This window comes from Solenopsis invicta, chromosome 5, assembly GCF_016802725.1.
Source record: "Solenopsis invicta isolate M01_SB chromosome 5, UNIL_Sinv_3.0, whole genome shotgun sequence".
Classification (NCBI taxonomy): domain Eukaryota; kingdom Metazoa; phylum Arthropoda; class Insecta; order Hymenoptera; family Formicidae; genus Solenopsis; species Solenopsis invicta.
The window spans coordinates 4,765,911-4,791,418 of record NC_052668.1 but is presented as its reverse complement, the minus strand read 5'-3'; the positions used below and the strand labels follow the sequence as shown (position 1 = coordinate 4,791,418).

Below are 25,508 nucleotides of genomic sequence, written 5' to 3'. Positions count from 1 at the left end.
TTCATTTTCGAAAAATTATTAGGTTCAATATGAATCGGAGATAATTTAAGAGCTGCTTTAAGCGATTATTTTGTATCTTTTAAATAAAATTGAACAATATAAGACTATGATGCAAATTTATCATTACTTGATTTCAAAATATATTTTAACAAATTATTACGAGTAGCTTTGATTAAATGGGGAGTATCAAAAAAATATATTTTAGTCATTAACGACAAATATTGAATTTTGATTTAATATTTCCAATTGACGAGACAATTGCAAAAAATTGGAACCCATGTCCCTAATTAACGCATGCACAGTAGCACCACATTCTCTTAATTTTCGTATTGCATCAAAAATAATAGTTTTTATTGTATCGCTTGTACAATTAGTCGCTGCAAAACAATAACAAAGTGGAACTTTCTAGTATTGCCTGCAATACTGCGTGCCATAAGAACAAACGCACTTTTTGCAGCTATTGGTGATTTCTTATCACCAACATCCTGAAATCCTATTATTTCATCTCGTGAAACATTGTAAAACAAATGAGATTTTAAACTCATTTCATTCGCGGTCAAAATGCAATGTCTCTCTATAAACGGTAATGAATATAATTTAATTTTCAAAGATTTTTATATTAATACCAGGCTCAACATTCCAATTATAAATGAAAGATTGTAAAGTGCGCACAGAAACTAATGAAAATGATTTTTTAATTCTCTATAATTTCGCGGTGTTTAAAATTCCCGTATATCATGATTTGCGAGAAGCTAGCTTTATAATAACAATGTGTTAATAATATTTGTAAAAATTTAAAATCGAGAAATTCCGTTCGTATTTAAAAAAAAAGAAGTGGTGTAGTTGCTAGGTGATAAGTTTTTGTTGATAAAAATTCGAGTGTCGGTGAGTTTTTCAGTTTTTAAAAGTAAGTTTAAGAGATTAGTTGGTATTTTATCACGATTGGAAAGTATTTACGAGATAGATAATAAGATTTTGTGAAATATAATAAAAAAGATCTTCTTGGCTTTCGGCATTGTATGATATTGATGTGTGCGGCATTGTAAAAAGAAGAATCATGAAGTATCTTGATTTGTTGAGCCATTCGGGCGGAGTGATTGCCGTTCGGGTGAAAGAATCGGGGGGGGGAAGTTGAGGGGGACGCCCCGTATTTCTTACCATTCGGGTGAGGAGTTCTAATTCATTAATTATAATTTAGCCTTTTGGAAGTTGTCTATTTAGACATCCCCTATTTTTCATAAAGAAAGAAGAATAATTATATTGGATTTGGATTATTTCAAGAAAACATTGTAAATATATTTAATTGTCATTCAAACTAATTTTTATCCGATTAAGATATCGTAAGAATTTTATGTCATTAATATAAATTTGTTATAATAAAGTTATTGTCTGAAGCTCATCTTAAAATATAAAAATATAATTCCCTAACATTATATAAAATCATCGTTTTATTTTATCTTTAAAAAATCATAATATTAATTAAACATTTTCACATTCCAACTATTCTTAACACGCGGACTTAAAAAGTACATTAATAGAGCAAATTTTTTAAATTCATTATTATATCGGATGCCACGTTTGCCTTTTGTTTGCACGTCTATTTATACTGACAATAACATATTAAATTTTTACGATAATAACTTATTTCCTAATGTTCTTAAAGTTTTAAATTCTTTTCTTTGTACCTCATCTTCGTTTCTTCGTGATCCTTTAGTGATGATCTTTTCTTTCTTCTCAAGACATCCTAGTTTTTGTTGGAGAACCTTATTCTTTAATTTTAATTTCTCTATCCTTGTACGTAACTGTTCCTTTATAGGGCTATTCTTTCTCTTCGATGTCATCGTTGCTTTCGACATCATTATTTTGCAAAATGTACTAAACGTGCTTCTAAATAAATACAAAATCCAGCGTATTAAAAAATAAGAAAAAAAAAAATTATTAGGAGTACAAATTGAAAACCGCCGTTTTTTGTCAAAATTTAAGGATTGATTGTTGAAAAATGGTTACATACTTATTCTTGAAAGTATTGTCCATCGCTGGCCACTACTTTCTCCCACCTTTCGGGCAGCATACGAATCCCGCGTCGAAAAAACTGCTCGTCTTTTGCGGCGATCCACGAATCGACCCAGTTTTTGGCCTCTTCGTAATAATGGAAGTGCTGCTCAGCCAGGCCATGCGCCATTGATCGGAACAAGTGGTAATCTGAAGGGGCGATGTCAGGAGAATACGGCGGATGAGGTAAGACGTCCCATTTCAATGTTTCCAGATAGGTTTTAACGACCTGAGCAACATGTGGCCGAGTGTTGTCGTGCAGCAACATCACTTTTTCGTGTCTTTGCTCGTATTGTGGCCGTTTTTCCTGCAATGCTCGGCTCAAACGCATTAGTTGTGTTCGGTAGCGAGCTCCTGTGATGGTTTCACCCGGTTGCAACAGCTCATAATAAATCACGCCGAGCTGGTCCCACCAAATACACAGCATGAGCTTCGAGCCATGGATGTTTGGCTTGGCCGTCGATGTTGATGCATGGCCGCGGTAGCCCCACGATTTTTTTCGCTTTGGATTATCATAATGGATCCACTTTTCATCGCCGGTTACAATACGATGCAGAAAACCCTTCCGTTTTTGCCGTTGGAGCAGCTGTTCGCACGCGAAAAAACGCCGTTCGACGTCTCTCGGTTTTAATTCGTATGGCACCCAGTGTCCATGCTTTTGGATCATTCCCATGGTTTTCAAACGATGTGAAATAGCTTGTTGAGTCACGCCCAATAAATCTGCAAGCTCCTGTTGCGTTTGAGATGAATCTTCATTCAGTAATGTTTCCAATTGTGCGTCTTCAAACTTTTTCACCTGTCCGGGACACTCCTTGTCTTCTACGCCGAAATCACCACTTTTGAAGCGTTGGAACCATTCTCGACACGTTCTTTCACTAATGGAAGCCTCACCATAAATTTTTACAATCATTCGACGCGCCTCAGCCGCAGATTTTTTCGAATTGAAGGCAAAAAGCAAAACTTCCCGTAAATGACGCTTATTGGGCACAAATTTCGACATTTTCGATCACAAAAAAATATATAACGCCGATAAAAATTCACAACTGCAATGATAAGGAATTGTTGCCAGATGCCCAACCTTACATTAAAAATTTTTGATCTAACGTTTGGCGCCAGCATTTACCGCTGGCGCCATCTACTGGAAAACGGCGGTTTTCAATTTGTACTCCTAATACAATAAAAAACAAAAGTATTTATTTTAGTCATAAAATCACGAATAATAGGTATATGAAAGCATGATAAATAATAATAATAAGAAAGTAATTAGGAAATAATCATATAAAAAAATAAAAAATATATATAAGTTTTTTGGTGGCCTACATCTGTATACATATACTGTATTACTTTTAACAACAAACATATGTTATATTATATTGCAATATAAAAGTAATTCTAAGTAATATGCACTTGTTATCTATTTTTCTGTTAAAAATTTCATAATAATTTGATGATAATTTAACAATTTAATTTAATTTAACTATACTAATTGTACAATCTGATTTTTATTATTCCTTTTATATGTAACGACCGTACTTCGCGTACGGACGGTGATCAGTACGGGAACGGACGCAAAGGGTCGCCTAAAGGAATTAAACGTTTGGATGTTTGTAAAACAAAGAGTGTTTGTTTGAAACTGAAAAGACGCGATGAAACCAATATACGTCTCATGAACATACATTCGATGGTACACAATAGCGTCGGCGATGTAATTACAGATAAAACGGAGACGCAGTCGGACGGTAATTAATCGCGGAACTTAAAATGGTAAACGGAAACGCGCAAACGGACGTGACAATAAACTCGCGGAAGAAATACGGCTAGCTATTTACAAGTTTATGTACAAAAGCACCTGTTTCGCGAGACTCGTTTCTCGGAACGGCGTCGAGCTCTTTTCCCAGAATCCGGGCGGCCTTGTTATTGTGGCCGTGAAAACGTGTCGCAAGACGCGGCGCAAACACGGTCGCTATGGGTGTTTTCGCGCGGCCTGTCGCGAGACCGCTTACTGTAATTCGCCGCGTGGCACTACCCCGCGCCAAGTGCGCTTGGTGGAGGCACGGAGCACCGTACCCCCTTACGCGTGATAGCGCCGGACTCGGGATGATGTCGGAATCGCCCTGCGTCAAGTAACTTGACAGGGTCCAAGTTTACTTGAGCCCGTTGCGGCGAGCAAGGAACGGAGTCAAAGCGGTATCGGGAGCGGTCGAGAGTCAAGTGTCTTGACAGAGACCGAGGCGCTCAATCTCGTCCTCAACCTGGGGGACTTCTGTACGGCGGACCGGCCAAAAGCGGACAAGGTGGTTTTCGTCCGGCAAACGTCGCCTTATATACCCAAGAATCGAAGTAAGGGGATGTGCGACGTGTTACGGCGAAACGGTCCGGAGGCAGCATCTCCCGCCACTCGATCTCGGGTCTCTCGTTTCGGGCCACGTGCGTAGATCGTGGCTGCGACGGAACAAGAGCACGTGCGCACGGAGATGTGAGACGCACGGGAGCGCTCGCTCGTTTGCTCGGTCTTCGGATTTCTTATTAGGCATTATGTGCCGATAATTGCCGTCCGACAGTTGTTCGGCCGGACGGCTCGGACAGTTAGGTGATCCGGGGAGGGGAGGACGTCGGAAAGTGGTTTGTTACACTACCCCCGCCCCCCATTTAACAAGGCCTGAATTTAGAGGCCTATACGCCGGTCTTCCTTGCTCCTCTCCCTGTCTATCGGACGGCTGGTTGAGTCGTCCCCGGCGGACCCCGACGGTTGGTCTGCGGGTGGCCGGGGTGACCTCCGGGCGGTTGTTAGCCACGCTGATGCAATGACAAGTGGTCGGCGGTAGTATCGTTCCGTCCATGGCGAGCAGCTCGGGATCGTACGCCTCGACGGTGGTTCCGTCCACGCGTCGATTTCAGCAAGGATATCGCTTTTGTGCTCCATAGCTCGTAACGGAATAAGCGACGCGATGATCGGCAGCTGCCAAGTCACCTCTCCAACTCGATGTTTATATTTTCGGGCGTTTGACGGCGTCGGTTGTCGTGCCTTGTTTCTCTTTCGGTCGGCGATGGTTATTCGGTGTCGGAGTCGGATTCGCTGTCTTCTTCTTCGGCGTCCGGGGGAGGGGACGGTTTTAGCTCTTAAATATGTACATGCCGGTACCACTCCCCCCCCCCGCTCCGAAAATCTACGATTACCGGCGATATTATTTGCCAGACTTGTAACGGCCTGATGAATTTTGGCGCAAGTTTCGCATTGAATGCATCCGCGCGACGGGACAGGGGGTGGTGGCGCTTCCAGACCCACTCCCCTACTTGCGGTCGCTCGCTCACTCGGTCTTCGGATTTCTTATTAGGCGCTATGCGCCGATAATTGTCGTCCGGCGGTTGTTCGGCCGAACGGCTCGGACAGTTAGGCGGTCCGGAGGGGAGGGGGGGGACGTCGGAAGGTAGTTTGTTACACATATTTACGTACAATATTTATAAACAAAAAAAATATATAGTAATAAATATACAAACTTACGGTTTCACAATTTCAAAGTCCATTTCCTTTTCTATATTGTTGTTAATTTTATTTCCTTCTTCTTTTGTTGTAAAGCTTATTTGCTATTTTATGCTTTCTCCTTCATTTATGCATATTGCGTCCTTTTCTGCTTCTGCATCTGTTTCTACTTCACTGCAAAAAGATTTCAAATTGCGCGATTTAATATATTAATACAATAATACATCGTATTAAAAAAATATTTTAAAATAACATTTTTAAAGATGCCTTACATTCTAATTTTGGACATATATGCTGACTGAGTATGTACATGTTTGCATAATATATTATAACATTAAAGTAACAAAAAGCTGTATTAGTAATTGAGTAATCTAAAGTATAATTATATAATTACATTATTTTAGTTGATAAATCTTGTAGGTATGGCATCTGGCTGAAGAAAAATTCTCTTTTCATTAACTTTAAAACATTTCTTCTCAAAATGTAGACAACATAGTCGACAATTTCTAAAAGAATATTCTGGACCTTTTTCTTCTAAATCCAGTCTTCCACTTAAATGCACCCATGGCAACCATCTGTTATAACATGCAATTTGTTAAATATAGCAATTTATGTAAAAAATATAACGTAATTAAAAAATATTTCTATAAAATAATAAAATAATGAAAACCTGTCATATTCTTTTGGTAATTTAAATACATGTCTTCCTTCCTTCAGATTTCCAGGACCTCTTATAAAACACTTCTTTACACTTTTTACACTCATTTTCTCACTAATTTCTGTGTTTTCTTCTTGTATCTAAAACAGAACTAAGATCAAAGTGCAAGAATTTTTTGAAAGAGAATTGAAAATCTGTACAATATTAAATGTTGTACAGATTCACAATTCTCTTTAAGGTTAAATGTTATTTCCTTTCTTCCTTTTATTTCACTGCACTTTATTTTACTTCACTTTACTTCACTTTTGTTTATTCTATTTCTCTTTAAATATCTAAAATATTATTTTGCAAAACATCAACAATATGCAAGCAGCTAATACCTGCCAATTTCTAAACGAAAAAGACGGAAAACAGAAGAGTAAGTGAGAGAAAAGTGCAGATAGCAATACCGTATAAAATGACCGAGTTTGCGTCTGCGCGCTGTGATTTTGGTTTCACACATCGAAGAGAGTTGCGCTACTATATACTGTAGTATAGCCTTGACGCGTGTCTCGGCGGTGCAAAGCTATCCTTCCCCTCGTCGCCCGCTACTCATTGTCTCGCCTACTGTCGGGCCGTGGTGGACGGCCCTATGGCTCAGGCAAGCGACCGCTTATCTCTCTGCGCGCTCTTATTCAGCTAAATTTAATATTTTATTATTTGAAAATTATTGCAAATATCGCAAAATGGTCTCAGACTTTTTTGTTTGTCTCGATTCCTTCTACCTCATGTGACAAGCTTTACAGAACGGTCTAAGACACTCTGTATATTGACTTGCCCTCATATATAGATTATTCTACGTCACTTTGATCACCTCCTTATCTAAAATTGTATCTAACTAAATATAACTTGCCAGCGTACCAAAAGTTAGATTAAAGTTCATAGTTTTTAATGCTATGTGACAATTTAAAAAAATCCCAAATAGTCAAACGTGCAAAAACACGGCTAAAGTACATTGTGATTTTCAATAGTTTTGATATCATACGGGTATCGTGCAAGTTAATGTCATCAGATTTTAGTCACTGTTTCAAATAATACTACAGTATTATAACAAAACTGTGTACTATAAGTTTAAAAACGGTGTACGGTACTATTATGCGTGTCGGATTTCGTGTCAAATTCTCGTACCCGTTTCGAGCTCCCACGTTGTTTTTCTTCCATATTCAATTACATTATCAGTATAAAAACTTTACGATGTGCTGTAACCTTAAATTGAGTGGCGTTCTTAAGGCGTTATCACACTACAAGTTGTAAGCTCGGTTGCGATTAGAGTTACAGTTAACAATTTCAGATTGATCAATCGCATTATAGGTTGGCAATACCAGCTTGGTTAATTGCTTTCGGTTTTGCTTTTATTAAATCAATAATAACTCGACTTTACTTGATCATATGTCCATTTTCGGTAACATTTTATTAAAAATCACATTTAATAAATTGTCACAAAATAAAATAGCAAACCATCACACACTAGTTAAATTAGGTCAGATTTGTGATCGAAGACGCAGCCAATCTATTTAAATGGTCAAAATTGTAAAAAATACTATTTGTAAAATAATAATTAGCGGGACCGGCAAAGTTGTTAATTGAGAGAATGGTGTTATCAAGACGTAAACAAAATTAAAAAAATTTTACAAAACGAATTTCTCGATAAAGTCAATAGCCCTCAATTATACAAAATGCTGGCCAAAAGGAAGTTGAAGAGAAAGGATACGCTACAAGAATACTATTATGCGATGAAGGAGTTAGCAGCTCGAGATAAAGATAGAAGCAGAAGTACTAATTCAATACGTAATCGATGGTATTTCAGACGATACGCAAAAGCTTAAACTGTTACTGTATGGAATAACAACGCTAACAGAATTCAAAGAAAAATTAAAAATGTAGAGCATAGGCAAAAAAATACCGTGTGAAACAGAACAACGCGGGATAGAGACAAAACATCGAAGAGAGTGAAATAAGGAAACCAGACACGGCAAAGAGAACCGAGAAAAAGCCTAATCTAAAGGCTAGGTGCTTCAACTGGGGGGCAAAAGAACATGTATCTAGAAACTGTAAGAAAAAAAATTAGACAAAAAATGTTACAAGCGTGGAAATGTGGGAACAAGAATTCAAATCCGGCGTGGCAACGCGGCTAAAAGCAGCAAAGCAAGCGCGGACAAGAGAGTTACGTTTTCTGGTTAAGAAGTAGCGTTCACGGATGATCAGTGTTTTTTTTCAAATCTTTAACTTTTCATAATCTTACACAAGTGCGAAAAGTTTGAGCATATGGCAAATCAATGTAGCGCGGTAGATAAAAGTAAGACAGCGACGGAAAAAAAAGTATCGGTAAATTGCACTACTACCCAATCGTCGAAGAGTAAAATGTTTAAACAAATACCAATAAATAATACGCGCTTAGATGCACTAATAGATACGGGAAGTCAAATCACAGTAATGCGCAAAGACGTTTACAAATTTAAGTCGGATAAATTATCGAGAGCCGTCATTCTTATAACAAGTTCCAAAAAGAATAAAAGTTCTTTAAGCTGTTTCAAGACAATTATTGAGATAAATTATTGAGACAAACAATACTTATATACTGTGCATATCGTGCCTAATGAAACGACCAACGCAAGCGTTATAATAATAGGTAGTGATATCTTGCCAATGACGGAGATGATGGTCAATTCGGAAGGAATAACTATTCGTAAAGAGACATTTACTAAATTCTTAGCGCAAATTAACATGATTAAAGAGTGGTTGTTCAATATAGTAGATACGGAAATTCGTGAGAAAGTTGAAGCGATTGCCAAGTCGTACAAACCAAGTAACTGTAAGACAACAGAGGTAAACATGCCTATTGTAAACAAAGATAAAAAAACCATTTTTCAAAAACTGCGACTACCCGTGCCCAAACGCAAGGTAGTAGAGAGACAAATAGCGGAGTGGCTAAACGATGATATTATCGAAGAATGTATGTCCGATTATGCGAATCCAGTAGTCGTGGTAAAAAAAAAGGACGGATCTCCACGTGTATGCATAGATTATAGAAAACTAAATAGAACAATAAAAAAAGACAACCTTTATCGTTAATTGAAAATATACTAGATAAGTTAGAAGATACTCATATGTTTAGCACATTAGATTTAAAGAACGGAATCTTCCACGTGCCAGTGGAAAAGGAGAGTCAAAAGTATACTACTTTTGTAACATATTGTGGACAGTACCAATTCTCAAAAATCCTTTTGGCACTGTGTAATTTACCATGAGTTTTCCAGAGATACATTGATGCAGTTTTGGGGATTTAATTAGATGGAGTATAATGTTACTTTTATGTAAATGACTTAATTATGCCGATTATAAATTGTTGTACCCTGTACAACTACGATAAATACGCGCATAGCAACAAGAAATTAAGATTTCTATTGCTATGCATACGCGTAGCGGACTTGAATTCCGCATACGTAAGAAATATCAAAAAACGCTGATAGTTTGTCGGGCTTCCGGCCCAAAACACCATCGCGCTGCGCTAGCTAATGCTGAGTCGCTTTCCGGTATTCGGATTTCGGCTAACAAGGAGATGACGCCAATTAAAATCGCTTTTCCAGCAAGTCATAGTGCGTTCGATAGCTTACATGTAGCTAATAAAAACCCTAAAAGCCTTTGTTCCAATGGGCCTTTGTTTAGGAGAAATTACAAAACACAGTTAAGGTCACGCAACTATGTCCCATGTAAAGAAAAACATTAGAATCTTTTTCGAGTAAGCGGCATAGCTGAGCCGACTAAGGTTCCCGTCCATACATTTTTGCACCGGCGGCGTGCGTTCGAGTCCCGCCGACGACTGCTTCGCTTTTTTTTTCAATTTTGGATATATAAAAGACACTACATTAATCATTATTTATTTTTTTTAATTTATTTTGTTTTTCTATGTAAAAATAAGGACATTTCGGGATGTTTGAACGCAATACGAAATAAAAAACAGTTTTAAAGTCATGAACTAATTATATTTCTCATGCAATGTACATGTGTTATTTTGTCAAGAATATTTTGTACAATATAAACTTTCTTTTATAATTATATATTTATCAAGAGGCGCGGTCGCGTCTCGTGCCAATTCAAAAAAAAGCGAGAAAGACCGACGCCTCTTTTACACAAGTCAGCGAGTTCAAGCATAACGAGATTATCAGATCTCAGCAACGGCTGAACCAATCAAGTTCAAAGTCGTCTCATTCGATAGCTTGGAAAAAATTGCATATATAAAAGTGTTTTTATTTCTTCTCTCCGTGCCGTACGAGCGGAGATATCGCGATGCAAATTCTAATCTCTACATTTTTCTGTACGATACGTCTCCTTGGTCGTCGCCCTCAGGAATTCTTCCTTTCACATTTTCGACACAGTGTGGCGCTCGCTACTACACTATCAGCATCTATGCGGTCATGTGATGCACATCACATGGTGCATCACGTGACCGCGATCATGATTGCGCGTATGACAGGTTTCCTAACCTGTGCAACAACCTGTGTTTTGTCCGAGCGCGGACGAGCTCAGGGAAGCCAGGGCTCGAAGGAAGGTTGCCGGGTTAATTAATTCCGAGATCGGACGTGCGGTTAATGAGAAACTACTTTATTTGAGATATAATGCTGATAATATGCGCACGTAGTTCGGGGATACACGAGGTCTATCCGCGACGGTACGGTGACGCGATTTCACAATAATAAGACGCGGTATTTACAGAACGGGGATCTATTTACATTCTCTCGGTCGCTCGCACTCGGCCGGTATGAGAGAGCGCACGATAGCGCGGTCTCGCTCACGCTTGGTTCGGTGTCGTCGCGAGGGTTCCACGGTGTTTACGTCATCGCCGGCCTTGTCGATCCGCGACGCGCGCGCGGGTCGGGACGCCCTACGTTAGAAGCCGCGCCGGTGTTCCGCGAATTCGCGACAGGTGCGCGGCGGGATTCCCTTAGTAGGGAATCCCCGACGTGAGTCGGTGCCGGCTGCCGCGAGATCTCTCGATGGAGGCAGAGATCTCTCTACCCCCTGGGTGGCAGTCGTTACCGCGGACTCTCGGACAGAGATGGGTTTGAGGGAATCGTTGAGATCTCTCAACGGTGGCAGAGCTCGCTCTACCACTCGGATTCCCTAGGTGCCGGGAAAGCGGGATCGGAAATCGCCGAGATCTCTCAGCGGTGACAGAGCTCACTCTACCACGCGGATTTCCTGGGTCTGGCTCGGAGGCTGGACCGGAGAAGAGTCGATCTCTCTGTGAGATCGTCCGCCTTTTATACCCCGATCTCGGAGAGTCGGGGATGTTCAAGTGGAGCTCGGTTCTTCTCGGAATACAGCATCCCCGCTGCTCCGAGATCGGTCCGGTATCGCGCTCTCGCTTGAGCGTACGCCTCTCTGTCGCTCCAACGCCAGGAGCATGCGAATCCGTGCGCGTGCGCGCGGACTTCGGGCGTTTAACGGCGCGCTTGTCGGACTGTTCGCGCGCGCGTGTGTGAGGCGATTATCGGCGCGTAGCGCCTGTTCGTCTGTCCGGCGGGTGTTCGGCCGGACAGGGGAGCGGTTCGTGGCCCCAGGGGGAACGATGCGGAGGTGCATCGTTACACCTGTAACCTGAATCGTCAATAATATCTCGGTTTGCGGGGCAAACGACACATTTTTCTGCCGAATTCTTTCGCGTGGTGCAAAAATGCGTTGAATAAGCCTATTATTAATGAATATGTGCAGTTAAAAATATATATTTTGCATTAATTAGAGTCAATATTATTATATATTATACTCCTACGAGTGCTACGTATAAAATTTTGCAAGTGTCATAAGAAGATATTCACAAGAAGATTTACAAAGTGCACATAAATATGGTAATGAAACGAGGTTAATTAGATCGGATGCACCTTATTAAATCTATTTTTATCTTTCTATCTTTCTCCAATGCACATTTACCTTTCTCAGCGAAAATGTAGTTCGCTTTCTCAGGTCTCTAAGTCATGCTTTTTTAATTCTAGCGTTAATGTATTATAAATGTATATTTTTAATGAATTGACGTTTGAAACAAGTGTCACATAATTGAATAAAGATATAAAAATGATTCCAATGCCTGGTGTACGTGTAATTTTACAAGTTGAGTCTCAGAGGCCTCAACGCTGCGTGTACTTTCTGGTTTCAGAAATTTGTAATTGGATTTATTAATAAGTAAGGTAAGTACATTTTGAATCCTGTTTATTAAAAAAGTTAATAAAGTAAGTGTGACTTTTACAATGTATATAGAGTTTTACAATGTATATAGAGTACATTTTGAATCCTGTTTATTAAAGTTAACAAAGTTAAGTGTAGCTCTTACAATATACAGGATGTCAGGTAACTACCGCCCGTAGTTACCGTAAATAAAACTGAACAGAAAAGTCCTGTACCATTTTTTAATATTTGCCATAATTAACGAAAAAAAAAAAAAAATTAATAAAGTCTGCGAATAAGCGCGTATCACCGCGCGCAAGGACCGCCCGCCGGTCACCGAGACGTAGGCAGCCGCGTGGCGTGGCGCTGTGCGGTGAGGAGGGAAAAGCACCGGACCTTTCTGTTCAGTTTTATTTGATCTATCAATCCACGAAACTACGGGCGGTAGTTACCTGACATCCTGTATATTGTAAGAGCTACACTTAACTTTGTTAACTTTAATAAACAGGATTCAAAATGTACTTACCATACTTATTAATTAATCTAGTTACAAATTTCTAAAACCAGAGAGAATACGCAGCGTTGAGACCTCTGAGACTCAACTTGTAAAATTACACATATTTTTATATCTTTATTCAATCATTTGACACTTGTTTCAAACGTCAATTCATTCAAAACATACATTTACATTATGCTAGAGTTAAAAAAGTATGACTTAGAGGTAGACCTGAAAAAAAGCAAACCACATTTTTGCTGGGAAAAATATGCATTGGAGAAAGATAGAAAGATAAAAATAAATTTAATAAGGCTCATGCAATCTAATTAGCTATGTTTCATTATCATATTCATATGCACTTTGTCAATCATACCTTATGACACTTGAAAAATTTTATACGTAGCATTCGTAGGAGTATAATATAATATTGACTCTAGTTAATGCAAAATATATATTTTTAACTGCAAATATTTATTAATAATACACTTATTCAACACGTTTTTGTACGAGACAAACGAATTCGGCTGAAAAAAGTGCATAATATATAATCTTGTCTATACAAGACATATTATTTATTGTGGATGGAAGTTGAGGTTAATTATATTCACGTAAGCAGTTTTTGATTTGCTTGGTACATATGTATAAATATATATATATATATATATATATATATATATATGTATATGTATATATATATATATATATATATATATGTATATATATATATATATATACTACTGTGTCCAAAAAGTAAGGTGACATTGCATTTATTTCGAAAATTCTTTATTTATTCTTGCAAATCAATTTCGTCCCCTTCAAAGTAATCCCCCCTGATATAATACACTTATTCCAACGGATTTTCCAATCTTCGAAACAGTTGTAATAATCGATTTCAGGAATGGCCTTTAGCTCCTTCTTCGCAGCGGCTTGAATCTCTTCTATCGACTCGAAACGGTGTCCCCATAGCCAGAAGTCGCATGGAGCCAAATCAGGTGAATACGGTGGTTGTGGAACGATATTAGTCGAGTTTTTGGTTAAAAAATCACGAATCACCGTTTCGAGTCGATAGAAGAGATTCAAGCCGCTGCGAAGAAGGAGCTAAAGGCCATTCCTGAAATCGATTATTACAACTGTTTCGAAGATTGGAAAATCCGTTGGAATAAGTGTATTATATCAGGGGGGGATTACTTTGAAGGGGACGAAATTGATTTGCAAGAATAAATAAAGAATTTTCGAAATAAATGCAATGTCACCTTACTTTTTGGACACAGTAGTATATACATATATATAAATATAAATATAAATATAAATATAAATATATATATATACAGGGTGCCCGTCCATAAATGTCCGAGCAAATATCTCGTAACTGGTTGAAGTTAGAAGAAAGTTTAATAAGGAAAATTTACATGGTTTTTAGTCGGCTACAAAATGCACGTAAAGAAATTTTTTTTACTCGTCACCTTTTTGAGTTATGAAGGTCAATGTAAGTTTTTTAAATGGGTACCTATAATTTTTTTTGCATATTTACATAGTAGAGGTAATTTTCAATCAAAATTATATTAGGAAAAAAATTGCTACGACGCATCGTTTACGAGATAATCGGCATGCAAAGTATTAAAGTAATAATTTGGATCGAGTATTGTTGAACAAATTTGGAATATCAAATAGGTTGAGAAAGTAAACATTGTTTTTTCATGAAATATTTATTAACAAATTAATTAAGAAATCGTTCGAAATTGTTACCATCATGATCGATACAGCATTCAACGCGTTTTATAATGTTTCTTATTGTTAACTGCAGCATTTCTGTTGTAATACTTTCAACAGCTCTAGTGATTTTATGTCGTAAATCTTCTTCATTTTCAGGAATAGTTGCATAAACAATATCCTTAATATACCCCCAACTTCTGTTGTAATACCACATCTCGAGCATATCACACTTTTCCGTAATTGTAAACATTGTTCTCACGCGCTCGTATGAAGTCTGTTATATCGAACAGGATCGCTGACCTTCAACTTTTCAAAATACACGACTGATTTGTAAATAAAGTATTTGTATAGCACGTAATATGAATTACAGGGTAGTATGAGTCTGTTAGTCAATCGTCTACATACGAGCGCGTGAGAACAATGTTTACAATTACGGAAAAGTGTGATATGCTCGAGATCTGGTATTTAAGTATGCGTAATGAAAATGAAGCACGATTACTTTATCAACAAAAATATCCAGAACGAAGAATACCAAATAATCGTACATTTCGACGAATTGAAGATCAATTGCGTCAAACAGGATCGCTAACAAGACAACGACGTACAATCCAAACAGATGAAGAAAAAGAGACAAGTGTGCTATTAAGTTTTATTGAAAACAGACGTACATCCATAAGAACAGTAGCACGTAATTTAGAATTATCGAAAAGTTACGTACACGCTGTACTAAAAAAATTCAAATTCAAACCGTTTCGTAATAATTTAGTACAAGCTTTACATGAAGGAGATGCAGATCGCCGATTAATGTTCTGCCACTGGCTTCGAGTTAATTATCGCACTGACTTTGGTTTTCTTAATAAAATATTATGGTCTGATGAATCTTGTTTTTCCAATTGTGGTATGGAAAATCGACATAACGTGCTTACTTGGTCCGATGTGATCCACATGCGAAAAGAGATAAAGGTTTCCAACGCAGATTTTCGGTGAACGTATGGTGCGGAATCATCGGAACAAAAATTATTGGACCTTTCTTTTTCCATGATCATCTTAATGGTGACAAATACTTGGAATTCTTGCAAACAACTTTCTCAGATTATTTACGCGATCTTCCATTATCAGTTTTTCGAAATATTATTTTTCAACAAGATGGTGCTCCAGCACACAATACACGTGCTGTAATTAACTTTTTAAATAATAGATTTCCTAATTGTTGGATGGGTACTAATGGTCCTGTACGATGGCCACCGAGATCTCCGGACTTGACACCTTGCGATTTTTTCCTTTGGGGGTATATTAAGGATATTGTTTATGCAACTATTCCTGAAAATGAAGAAGATTTACGACATAAAATCACTAGAGCTGTTGAAAGTATTACAATAGAAATGCTGCAGTTAACAATAAGAAACATTATAAAACGCGTTGAATGCTGTATCGATCATAATGGTAACAATTTCGAACCATTTCTTAATTAATTTGTTAATAAATATTTCATAAAAAACAATGTTTACTTTCTCAACCTATTTGATATTCCAAATTTGTTCAACAATACTCGATCCAAATTATTACTTTAATACTTTGCATGCCGATTATCTCGTAAACGATGCGTCGTAGCAATTTTTTTCCTAATATAATTTTGATTGAAAATTACCTCTACTATGTAAATATGCAAAAAAAATTATAGGTACCCATTTAAAAAACCTACATTGACCTTCATAACTCAAAAAGGTGACCAGTAAAAAAAATTTCTTTACGTGCATTTTGTAGCCGACTAAAAACCATGTAAATTTTCCTTATTAAACTTTCTTCTAACTTCAACCAGTTACGAGATATTTGCTCGGACATTTATGGACGAACACCCTGTATATATATATTAGGAGTACAAATTGAAAACCGCCGTTTTTTGTCAAAATTTGAGGATTGATTGTTGAAAAATGGTTACATACTTATTCTTGAAGGTATTGTCCATCGCTGGCCACTACTTTCTCTCACCTTTCGGGCAGCATACGAATCTCGCGTCGAAAAAACTGCTCGTCTTTTGCGGCGATCCATGAATCGACCCAGTTTTTGGCCTCTTCGTAATAATGGAAGTGCTGCTCAGCCAGGCCATGCGCCATTGATCGGAACAAGTGAAGGGGCGATGTCAGGAGAATACGGCGGATGAGGTAAGACGTCCCATTTCAAAGTTTCCAGATAGGTTTTAACGATCTGAGCAACATGTGGCCGAGCGTTGTCGTGCAGCAGCATCACTTTTTCGTGTCTTTGCTCGTATTGTGGCCATTTTTCCTGCAATGCTCGGCTCAAACGCATTAGTTGTGTTCGGTAGCGAGCTCCTGTGATGGTTTCACCCGGTTGCAACAGCTCATAATAAATCACGCCAAGCTGGTCCCACCAAATACACAGCATGAGCTTCGAGCCATGGATGTTTGGCTTGGCCGTCGATGTTGATGCATGGTCGCTGTAGCCCCACGATTTTTTTCGCTTTGGATTATCATAATGGATCCACTTTTCATCGCCGGTTACAATACGATGCAGAAAACCCTTCCATTTTTGCCGTTGGAGCAGCTGTTCGCACGCGAAAAAACGCCGTTCGACGTCTCTCGGCTTTAATTCGTATGGCACCCAGTGTCCATGCTTTTGGATCATTCCCATGGTTTTCAAACAATGTGAAATAGCTTGTTGAGTCACGCCCAATGAATCTGCAAGCTCCTGTTGCGTTTGAGATGAATCTTCATTCAGTAATGTTTCCAATTGTGCGTCTTCAAACTTTTTCACCTGTCCGGGACGCTCCTTGTCTTCTACGCCGAAATCACCACTTTTGAAGCGTTGGAACAATTCTCGACACGTTCTTTCACTAATGGAAGCCTCACCATAAGTTTTTACAATCATTCGACGCGCCTCAGCCGCAGATTTTTTCGAATTGAAGGCAAAAAGCAAAACTTCCCGCAAATGACGCTTATTGGGCACAAATTTCGACATTTTCGATCACAAAAAAATATATAACGCCGATAAAAATTCACAACTGCAATGATAAGGAATTGTTGCCAGATGCCCAACCTTACATTTAAAATTTTTGATCTAACGTTTGGCGCCAGCATTTACCGCTGGCGCCATCTACTGGAAAACGGCGGTTTTCAATTTGTACTCCTAATATATATATGTACATATATACATACATATATATATATATATTTGTGTGTGTGTGTGTGTGTGTGTGTGCGTGTGTGTACACACGCACACACACATTATAATCTTACTTGTAAGTTGAAATCATGACATCACAAAAAATAAATATATTGCTTAACACTACAAAAACGCGTGATATCAGTATAAAATTACCTTTTCAAAAAAAGGTAAAAAAAAGGTGCCAATTTATGTGTGTGCGCGCACACCTTATCTATAATTTTTTTTAAAAACTCAAGTGGTACTATTTTTTAATTCAACCTAAATGTATTTTTTCCAAAAATGTATGAAATCTTTAAATTGCGCCAATTATAAAGAGAATATGTTGCTGTTTGAAATAACTGTTGTACTACTTTTAAGGAATAAAATGCAAGTGATAGTATATTTATTTTTTAAGTAAAACCCAAGTAGCGGTATCTTTAATTCCTTTTTAAATAAAATTCAAGTGATACTGTCTGTGTATTTTTATTGAAACATTTTTCTGTTCTAACCTAAGTGGATGTACTTAATTTAAAAAAGTTTCAATGAAATATGTAACATTTAATCTCAAAGAATTAAACAGAAATGAGAATGTTTTATTAAAATAAAAAATTTTTAAACTACAAAAAATTGGCGCTGCTAAATGTCTAACTATAATCTAAATAAAATGTTGTAAAACAGCAGCGCCAATTTTTGTAGTTAAAAAATTTTTTATTTTAATAAAACATTCTCATTTCTGTTTAATTCTTTGAGATTAAATGTTACATATTTCATTGAAACTTTTTTAAATTAAGTACATCCACTTAGGTTAGAACAGAAAAATGTTTCAATAAAAATACAGACAGTATCACTTGAATTTTATTTAAAAAGGAATTAAAGATACCGCTACTTGGATTTTACTTAAAAAATAAATATACTATCACTTGCATTTTATTCGTTAAAAGTAGTACAACAGTTATTTCACAGCAATATATTCTCTTTATAATTGGCGCAATTTAAATATTTCATACATTTTTTAGAAAAAATACATTTAGGTTGAATTAAAAAATAGTACCACTTGAGTTTTTAAAAAAAATTATAGATAAGGTGCGCGCGCACACACATAAATTGGCACCTTTTTTTTTACCTTTTTTTGAAAAGGTAATTTTGTACTATTTACATACGATAAAAGGTTTTCATCGCTTCGCAATGTTGTGGACGAAAATTGATGTAAAAATAAACACCGCATATCGATGTACATCTTGGCGGTATAAATTATAAATTATATTTTGGTTTATTATTTTTGTTGTGGAATTTTTTATATGTAGAATAAAAGTGTGAAATATTATAAAAAGATGAGACTTGCAAAAGGACAAGCAGGTATATTCGTCAGTGTTTACTTGTAAGAAAGGATTTCTAACAAAGGTCCTTTCCCCCACCCCCCCGACCTTTTTAACGGTTTTCACAGAGGGACTCTCACACGTTGTAACGGTCTGACTAGTTTCGTGATAGCATTTGTAAAGAGAGCGTGGTACGAAACATCAGTAAAAATAGAGACAACATTTATTACCGATGAAACTGTCGAATATGTGCAACTTCTGCAAAATGCGATATTTCGAAGGAAGACTTGACGGATACGGTCGAATATTTTCGTGGTAAATATATTAATGAAGAATTAATTATCTGCTAACGTCACAGTATATTTCAAATTATAATGTAAAATAATTGTTTGTAGATATTGCTGTACGCTTTAATTTAATATTTGCTGACGCCCCAAGCAAATTTTCGAACAATGCTAAATTAGTTGGCGGCAAACTTTTTGAAAAATTTATTAAATTATTAGGAGAGCATGAAATTTTGGACGACATTGAATATTATACAGAAGAACAAAACGTGGTTGTATGCAAAAATATGCCGAGTACAAGTAAGAATATATCCGATGAATTGGAAGATTATGAACCTCCAAAAAAAATTTCTACGCATAAAGTAGTGTCATACGATACAAAATTAAAGATTGTACTGACAGCTCAAGAACATCCACAATGGTTTTTTAAAACATTAAAGCATCATTTTAGAAAATATTTAAACCATCCTTCTGATGTTACGAAATATAAAAAAAGCTGTTTTGTCAGGCGGTACTTTTAGAGATAAATTAAATACAATAAAAACTAATGTATACGATTGCTTCACAGAAGCAAGAAATAAGAATCAATTAGTTACGCGACGTTTGCTTCAACAGTGGGCTATTGCTGCAGCCGCACAATATAACAAGCCAAAAGAAGAACAAGACAGCGAAGAACATACAAATGTTTTTCATTTCGTAGCATCCAGCACGTGGTTGACCAACTTTTTACACGATTATAGAATATTGAATCGTCGCGTTGTTCGATATGGTTCCAAAAAAGAAGCAATTACACCAGAAGTTGTCATAAAATCAGCGAAACAATTTCAAACATTAATTCAAGCAATTTCGTCAGATTACAATCCCGATTTTGTAATTAATACAGACCAAACAGGATGTGAGTATAGAGTTAATGTTTCACAAACTTACACGCACACTGGAGAAAAATTAGTTCAATTGTACATAGGCGATTTAAATAAAGTTTCGCATTCATACACCGCCCAGTATTCGCTGACGAAATCCGGGAAGTTATTAAATAAAGTATTCGTTTGCAAGAATTTTCTAATAATTTTTGAGTACGCGTACAAAAAGATGTAGATGAATTATTAGAATTATGTAAAAATTACGTTATTACATGTTCTAAATCGGGAAAATTAATAACATCATTATACGCACAGTATTTGAAAAATGCTGTTAAGCCGTATGTCGGGGATAATTTGTTTTTTTTTTTATTGTTGATTCCTGGGGAGGACAAAAAAACATCCAAATGTATAACGAAATATTTCGCGATAAAAATAATAAACCAACATGCAATTTACAAATTATACCGCCAAAATGTACTCCGATATGTCAGTCGTGCGACGTTTATTTTTATCGACAAGTGAAAGTTATAATTAAGAAAATACAAAACTGTCCAGATGTAATTTCACAATCAGATGACGAAAACAAACAATTAAATACTCGTGCTGATGCGATTCGTATACAATCTTTAACTCATTATCTGTTATCAGCGCCGAAATTTAAATGTATGCTTCAATATGCATGGTATGCATCCAAATTAGCTGACGATAGAGAAATATTTTTAAATGTGAATCAATTACGCTTCCCTTCAAACATTTATAATAAAACATGTGTATGTGGACAACATAATTCATTTATTAAATGTTCGTGGTGCGAAAAAATTTTATGTTTCCAATGTTTTTACATCAATTTTCATCCACAACATTGCGAAGCAATGGAAACCTTTTATCGTATGTAAATAAATATATAATTATAAAAGAAAGTTTATATTGTACAAAATATTCTTGACAAAATAACACATGTACATTGCATGAGAAATATAATCAGTTCATGACTTTAAAACTGTTTTTTATTTCGTATTGCGTTCAAACATCCCGAAATGTCCTTATTTTTACATAGAAAAACAAAATAAATTAAAAAAAATAAATAATGATTAATGTAGTGTCTTTTATATATCCAAAATTGAAAAAAAAAGCGAAGCAGTCGTCGGCGGGACTCAAACGCACGCCGCCGGCGCAAAAATGTATGGACGGGAGCCTTAGTCGGCTCAGCTACGCCGCTTACTCGAAAAAGATTCTAATGTTTTTCTTTACATGGGACATAGTTGCGTGACCCTAACTGTGTTTTGTAATTTCTCCTAAACAAAGGCCCATTGGCACAAAAGCCTTTAAGGTTTTTATTAGCTACATGTAAGCTATCGAACGCACTATGACTCGTTGGAAAAGCGATTTTCTAATTGTCGTCATCTCTTTGTAAGCGTGAAAGCTGTATGCTGCAGGAACACGATTGGCCGAACCAAACAAATTTCCGCATAAATATCGCGACAAAATCAGAAAGCGACGGTAGAGAGATTTCACGAACAGCTGTCCGTTGTGTTACTCGCCGTGCGTGACTCACACGTCGAGCTACATCAAATGTAACACAATCCGGAGATAACAGCAAATCCATATATACCGAGCCGTCCAGGAAAAAGCAAGCAAACGAGTGATATATATATAATCATACTACAAGTGTAACAAGGGCAATACTAAAGAAAATACATTATCTTAACGTTGGAACAAGCAAGTGTTTTATCTTCGACCACCGAGCGGCCTTTCCTACGAGTCCTAACTCCTAAGGCGCCGAAAAGATCCCGATATACCTACCGACGTGCCCGGAGCCATCACCGGGGCACAACAAAATGAATAAAACAGGAACGGTTACAAACGGTATTAAAAATAGCTAGCAAGTAGCATAGATTGCAGATAAACTTCAAAGTGTTAATTCATAAAAGATACTATTGAGTTCTTAAGTCATGTAATAAAAGAAGGTAAAATGTACCCAACACAAAAAAAAAAAAAAAAAAACTAAAGTGGTTAGAAATTTTCTAAAACCGAAAGGATTAAAGGACGTTCAAGTTTCTTCGGATTATCAGACAATTTCTGAAAATTCATACCGTCATATGCTGTAATTGCAAAACTATTGAGTGACATGTTGCAGAAAAAAAAAGCAATATGTTTTCGACGATACTACGAGAAACGTTTTCTTACAATTGAAGATGATTTTAACACAGAAACGGGTGTTAAAAATATACAATCTGCAACACAAAATAAAGCACACAGACGCGAGCATAGATGACTACGGAGCTGTCTTAATACAAAAGTCACTTAACAATAATCTTTGGTATCCGACGTATTATGAGAGTAAAAAATCAAAGGAAAAGAAAAATTACTCTTCTTACAAATTAGAGATATTAGCCATAGTAGAGGCATTTAAAAAATTTCGAATAAATTTATTAGGGATATACTTTAAAATAATTACGGATTGCGCTGTGTTTCAACATACAATAATAAGAAAGAATTAACGACGCGTATCGCTAAATGGTCTCTTTTGTTAGAAGACTACAACTATATCATAAAACATCGAATTGAGACGCGTATGAAACATGTGGACACTCTTAATAAATATCCTGTAATGATGTTGTTAAAGTTAGTCACTCCACAAATTAAAATTCAGCAGATAAATGATGATAAGATTCGAACGTTAAAAGAGATAGCTAAAGACAAACCATATAACAATTATCATTTTAGTAACAATTTACTTTATAAGTTTCAACGGGGTCAAGATTTGTTTGTTATTCCAAAAGCGTGCAAAACAGACGTTATTAAAACAATTCATAAAAGAGGTTATTTATACGCGAAACAAACCGAAGAGCTTGTTTGTCAAGAGTACTTCATACGTGATTTAAAAAACAAGGTTAAACAGTTTATTGCTTATTGTGTGCCGTGTATATTAACAAATCGTACTGGGCAAGCAAGAGGGATATTTGCATCCCATTCCAAAATCGCATACGCCTTTACACACGTACCACGCTGTTTATTTGGATCCCTTAGATACTACGAATAAGATGCACATATGAGCTGTAGTAGATAATTCTACCAAGTTTGTTTGGCTATACTCAATTAAAAGTACCACAACTCATGAGGTAAGTTAGACGCCCAAAAGCAGATATTTGAGAATCCGAAACAAATCGTGACTGATAAGGGAACAGCGTTTACCTCACAAAAATTTCAAAACTATTGCGACGCGGAAGAAATTAGGCACATATTAATAACAGGGTTGCCCAGAGCAAACGGACAAGTAAAACGCGTGAATAAGACGATTCCAATACTCTCAAAACTGTTAATCGACGACCCCACTATGTAAGTGGTATAAGTATGTTAGTGCATTGTAGCAAATATTATATTCCACGTTCAACCGTAATATAGATTCTACACCTACTGATTTATTATCAGAAAGTGAGTAAAAGAACAAATTGTAAAGGTTCAAGCTAAAAATTGTAAAACATATAAGCTTAGACGTAAGCCGATGAAAAAGTATAATGATGTACGAAATTTAGCAGCAATTAGGTAAACTCCAGATAATGGCAGAAAAAAAATTGCAAGCAACATACTTGAGCCTGTATCGAATTAAAAAGGTTAAAAATAATGATACGACGTGGTCAAGATCGGAGACTACAAAGAATCTATGCAAACTGTTACTTGTGCCGAGTATGTTAAGCCATACCAATAAAATACTGTTGATTCAAGGATATGCGTAGACATCCAAATACAATAATTGTAAGTCAATTTTAGATGTGGTATAGATGCCATGTTAATGTATCCACTTTATTTTGGTTTCGACTGGCATGAGAAATATTCCTGTTTATTTTAGTTTGTAACAAGTTCTTTCGTCACCCACGTCACACGAGACGCATGATTATTCAGAATGGCCGAGTGTAGGAAGTGAGTTACAAAGCTGTAAGCTTTTGTTGTATTGCACGCGAAGATTATAGTTTTCAAGATCACTAAACGGAGCAACGCTAAGTTGCTCGTCATAAGAACGTAGAGTCGCAATCAACGAAGACGACGAGCGAGTCAGTTCTCAGTGAGTCAAGACTCAAGGATTGTCGCGTAGTATTTACTTCTGTACTTTTGATTCGGTAAATAAATCGGCGCGCGCGTACGCACACACGCAAACACACACTTGGCGCATTTTTTTTATCTCTTCTTTGAAAAGGTAATTTTGTACCGTATTCTTTACATGAGATTTTATATACAATATTTTTCTGTGAAGTTGCTGGGAGAACATCCTTATGTACTTTAATATATTTATTTAGCTTGTTGATGCTATACTATTTTAATATTCAAATTATTTATTATAATCCTAAATTTGTCAGTTAATGACGATATATATGACAAACCAAAAGAATTGCTCTTCTTATTATTATTGTTGTATTTTGTATTAAAATGCGTTTATAAAATAGCATCTTAAGACGTGTATTCACTGTAGAAATAAATTCTACTGAATAATCGTTGTCCAACAGTGTTAATTATGAACTCAATATTTCTTTTATGAAATCTCAAGTGCAAAAATAAAAATACTCTGTCAACCACCCCATAACAGTGCCAGTTTTTGTGAAAAAATGTGCTGATAATGTGTTCATAAGAAATTTTAATTTATTTAATAATAAGAAAGCCTTTTTAAATTTCTTCATTTAAAAAAAATATATTTATATTAAGAAATTAAAAATATTTTAAAATTATATGTAACAATTTAAAAATATAAGATTTAAATTAAAAAAATCTCATTCGTGGAAATTGAACCCGGGACCACACGCGTACTAGTCGACGTTCTAACGCTTCGCGCTACGACGCTAATTCAACAATCGTTCTTCTATAGCGATTCTATAGATGCTAGAAATATTTAACTCAAAATAAAGATAGGCAATAAGAGTCTACGCGGTTGTTGATGCGTATATATAGAACTAATTTATTCTAACATTAATATCTACAAAAAAATAGAAGAAATATTTAATCGTCATTTTCTCGAGAATGCCTAATTTTCGCAACAAACAGCTTTACTACAGTAAATGTGCGAGTAAATACTACACAACCATAAAATTTTATTAAAATCGGTGGTATACTTGTCGCGGACTCCTCTTGTTAATCACATTAGGGTCAAAATAATCTCAACGCAAAACCGATGTTGCGCGAACGGCTATTACACACATACTGATACGCTGGGAGTAATACTGGCATCTAGTCACAAAGGTTCCATGAACTTCAGATAAATGGCATATCAAGTCCCATAAAACAAGAACTTAAGAAAT

The 25,508-nt window shown here is 36.4% G+C and overlaps 1 protein-coding gene across 5 annotated transcripts in view; it reads right to left on the bottom strand.

Moving 5' to 3' along the window:
• LOC105197515 overlaps positions 1-25,508 on the bottom strand; it is a 149,161-nt gene that overhangs the window by 81,735 nt on the left and 41,918 nt on the right. The window contains exons 1-3 of one of the 5 annotated variants that reach the window (XM_026139655.2): positions 6,204-10,243; positions 5,928-6,108; positions 5,555-5,707 (exon numbers count right to left, since the gene is read on the bottom strand). The exons of 2 other annotated variants lie outside the window; for them this stretch is intronic. In XM_026139655.2, the coding sequence (XP_025995440.1) occupies positions 5,555-5,577 (23 nt within the window). In that variant the 5' untranslated portion in view covers positions 5,578-5,707; positions 5,928-6,108; positions 6,204-10,243. Of the gene's footprint in view, positions 1-1,685; positions 1,888-5,554; positions 5,708-5,927; positions 10,244-25,508 lie in introns of those variants that run through there. 2 more of the 5 variants (XM_039449614.1, XM_039449615.1) reach the window with 2 other exon arrangements.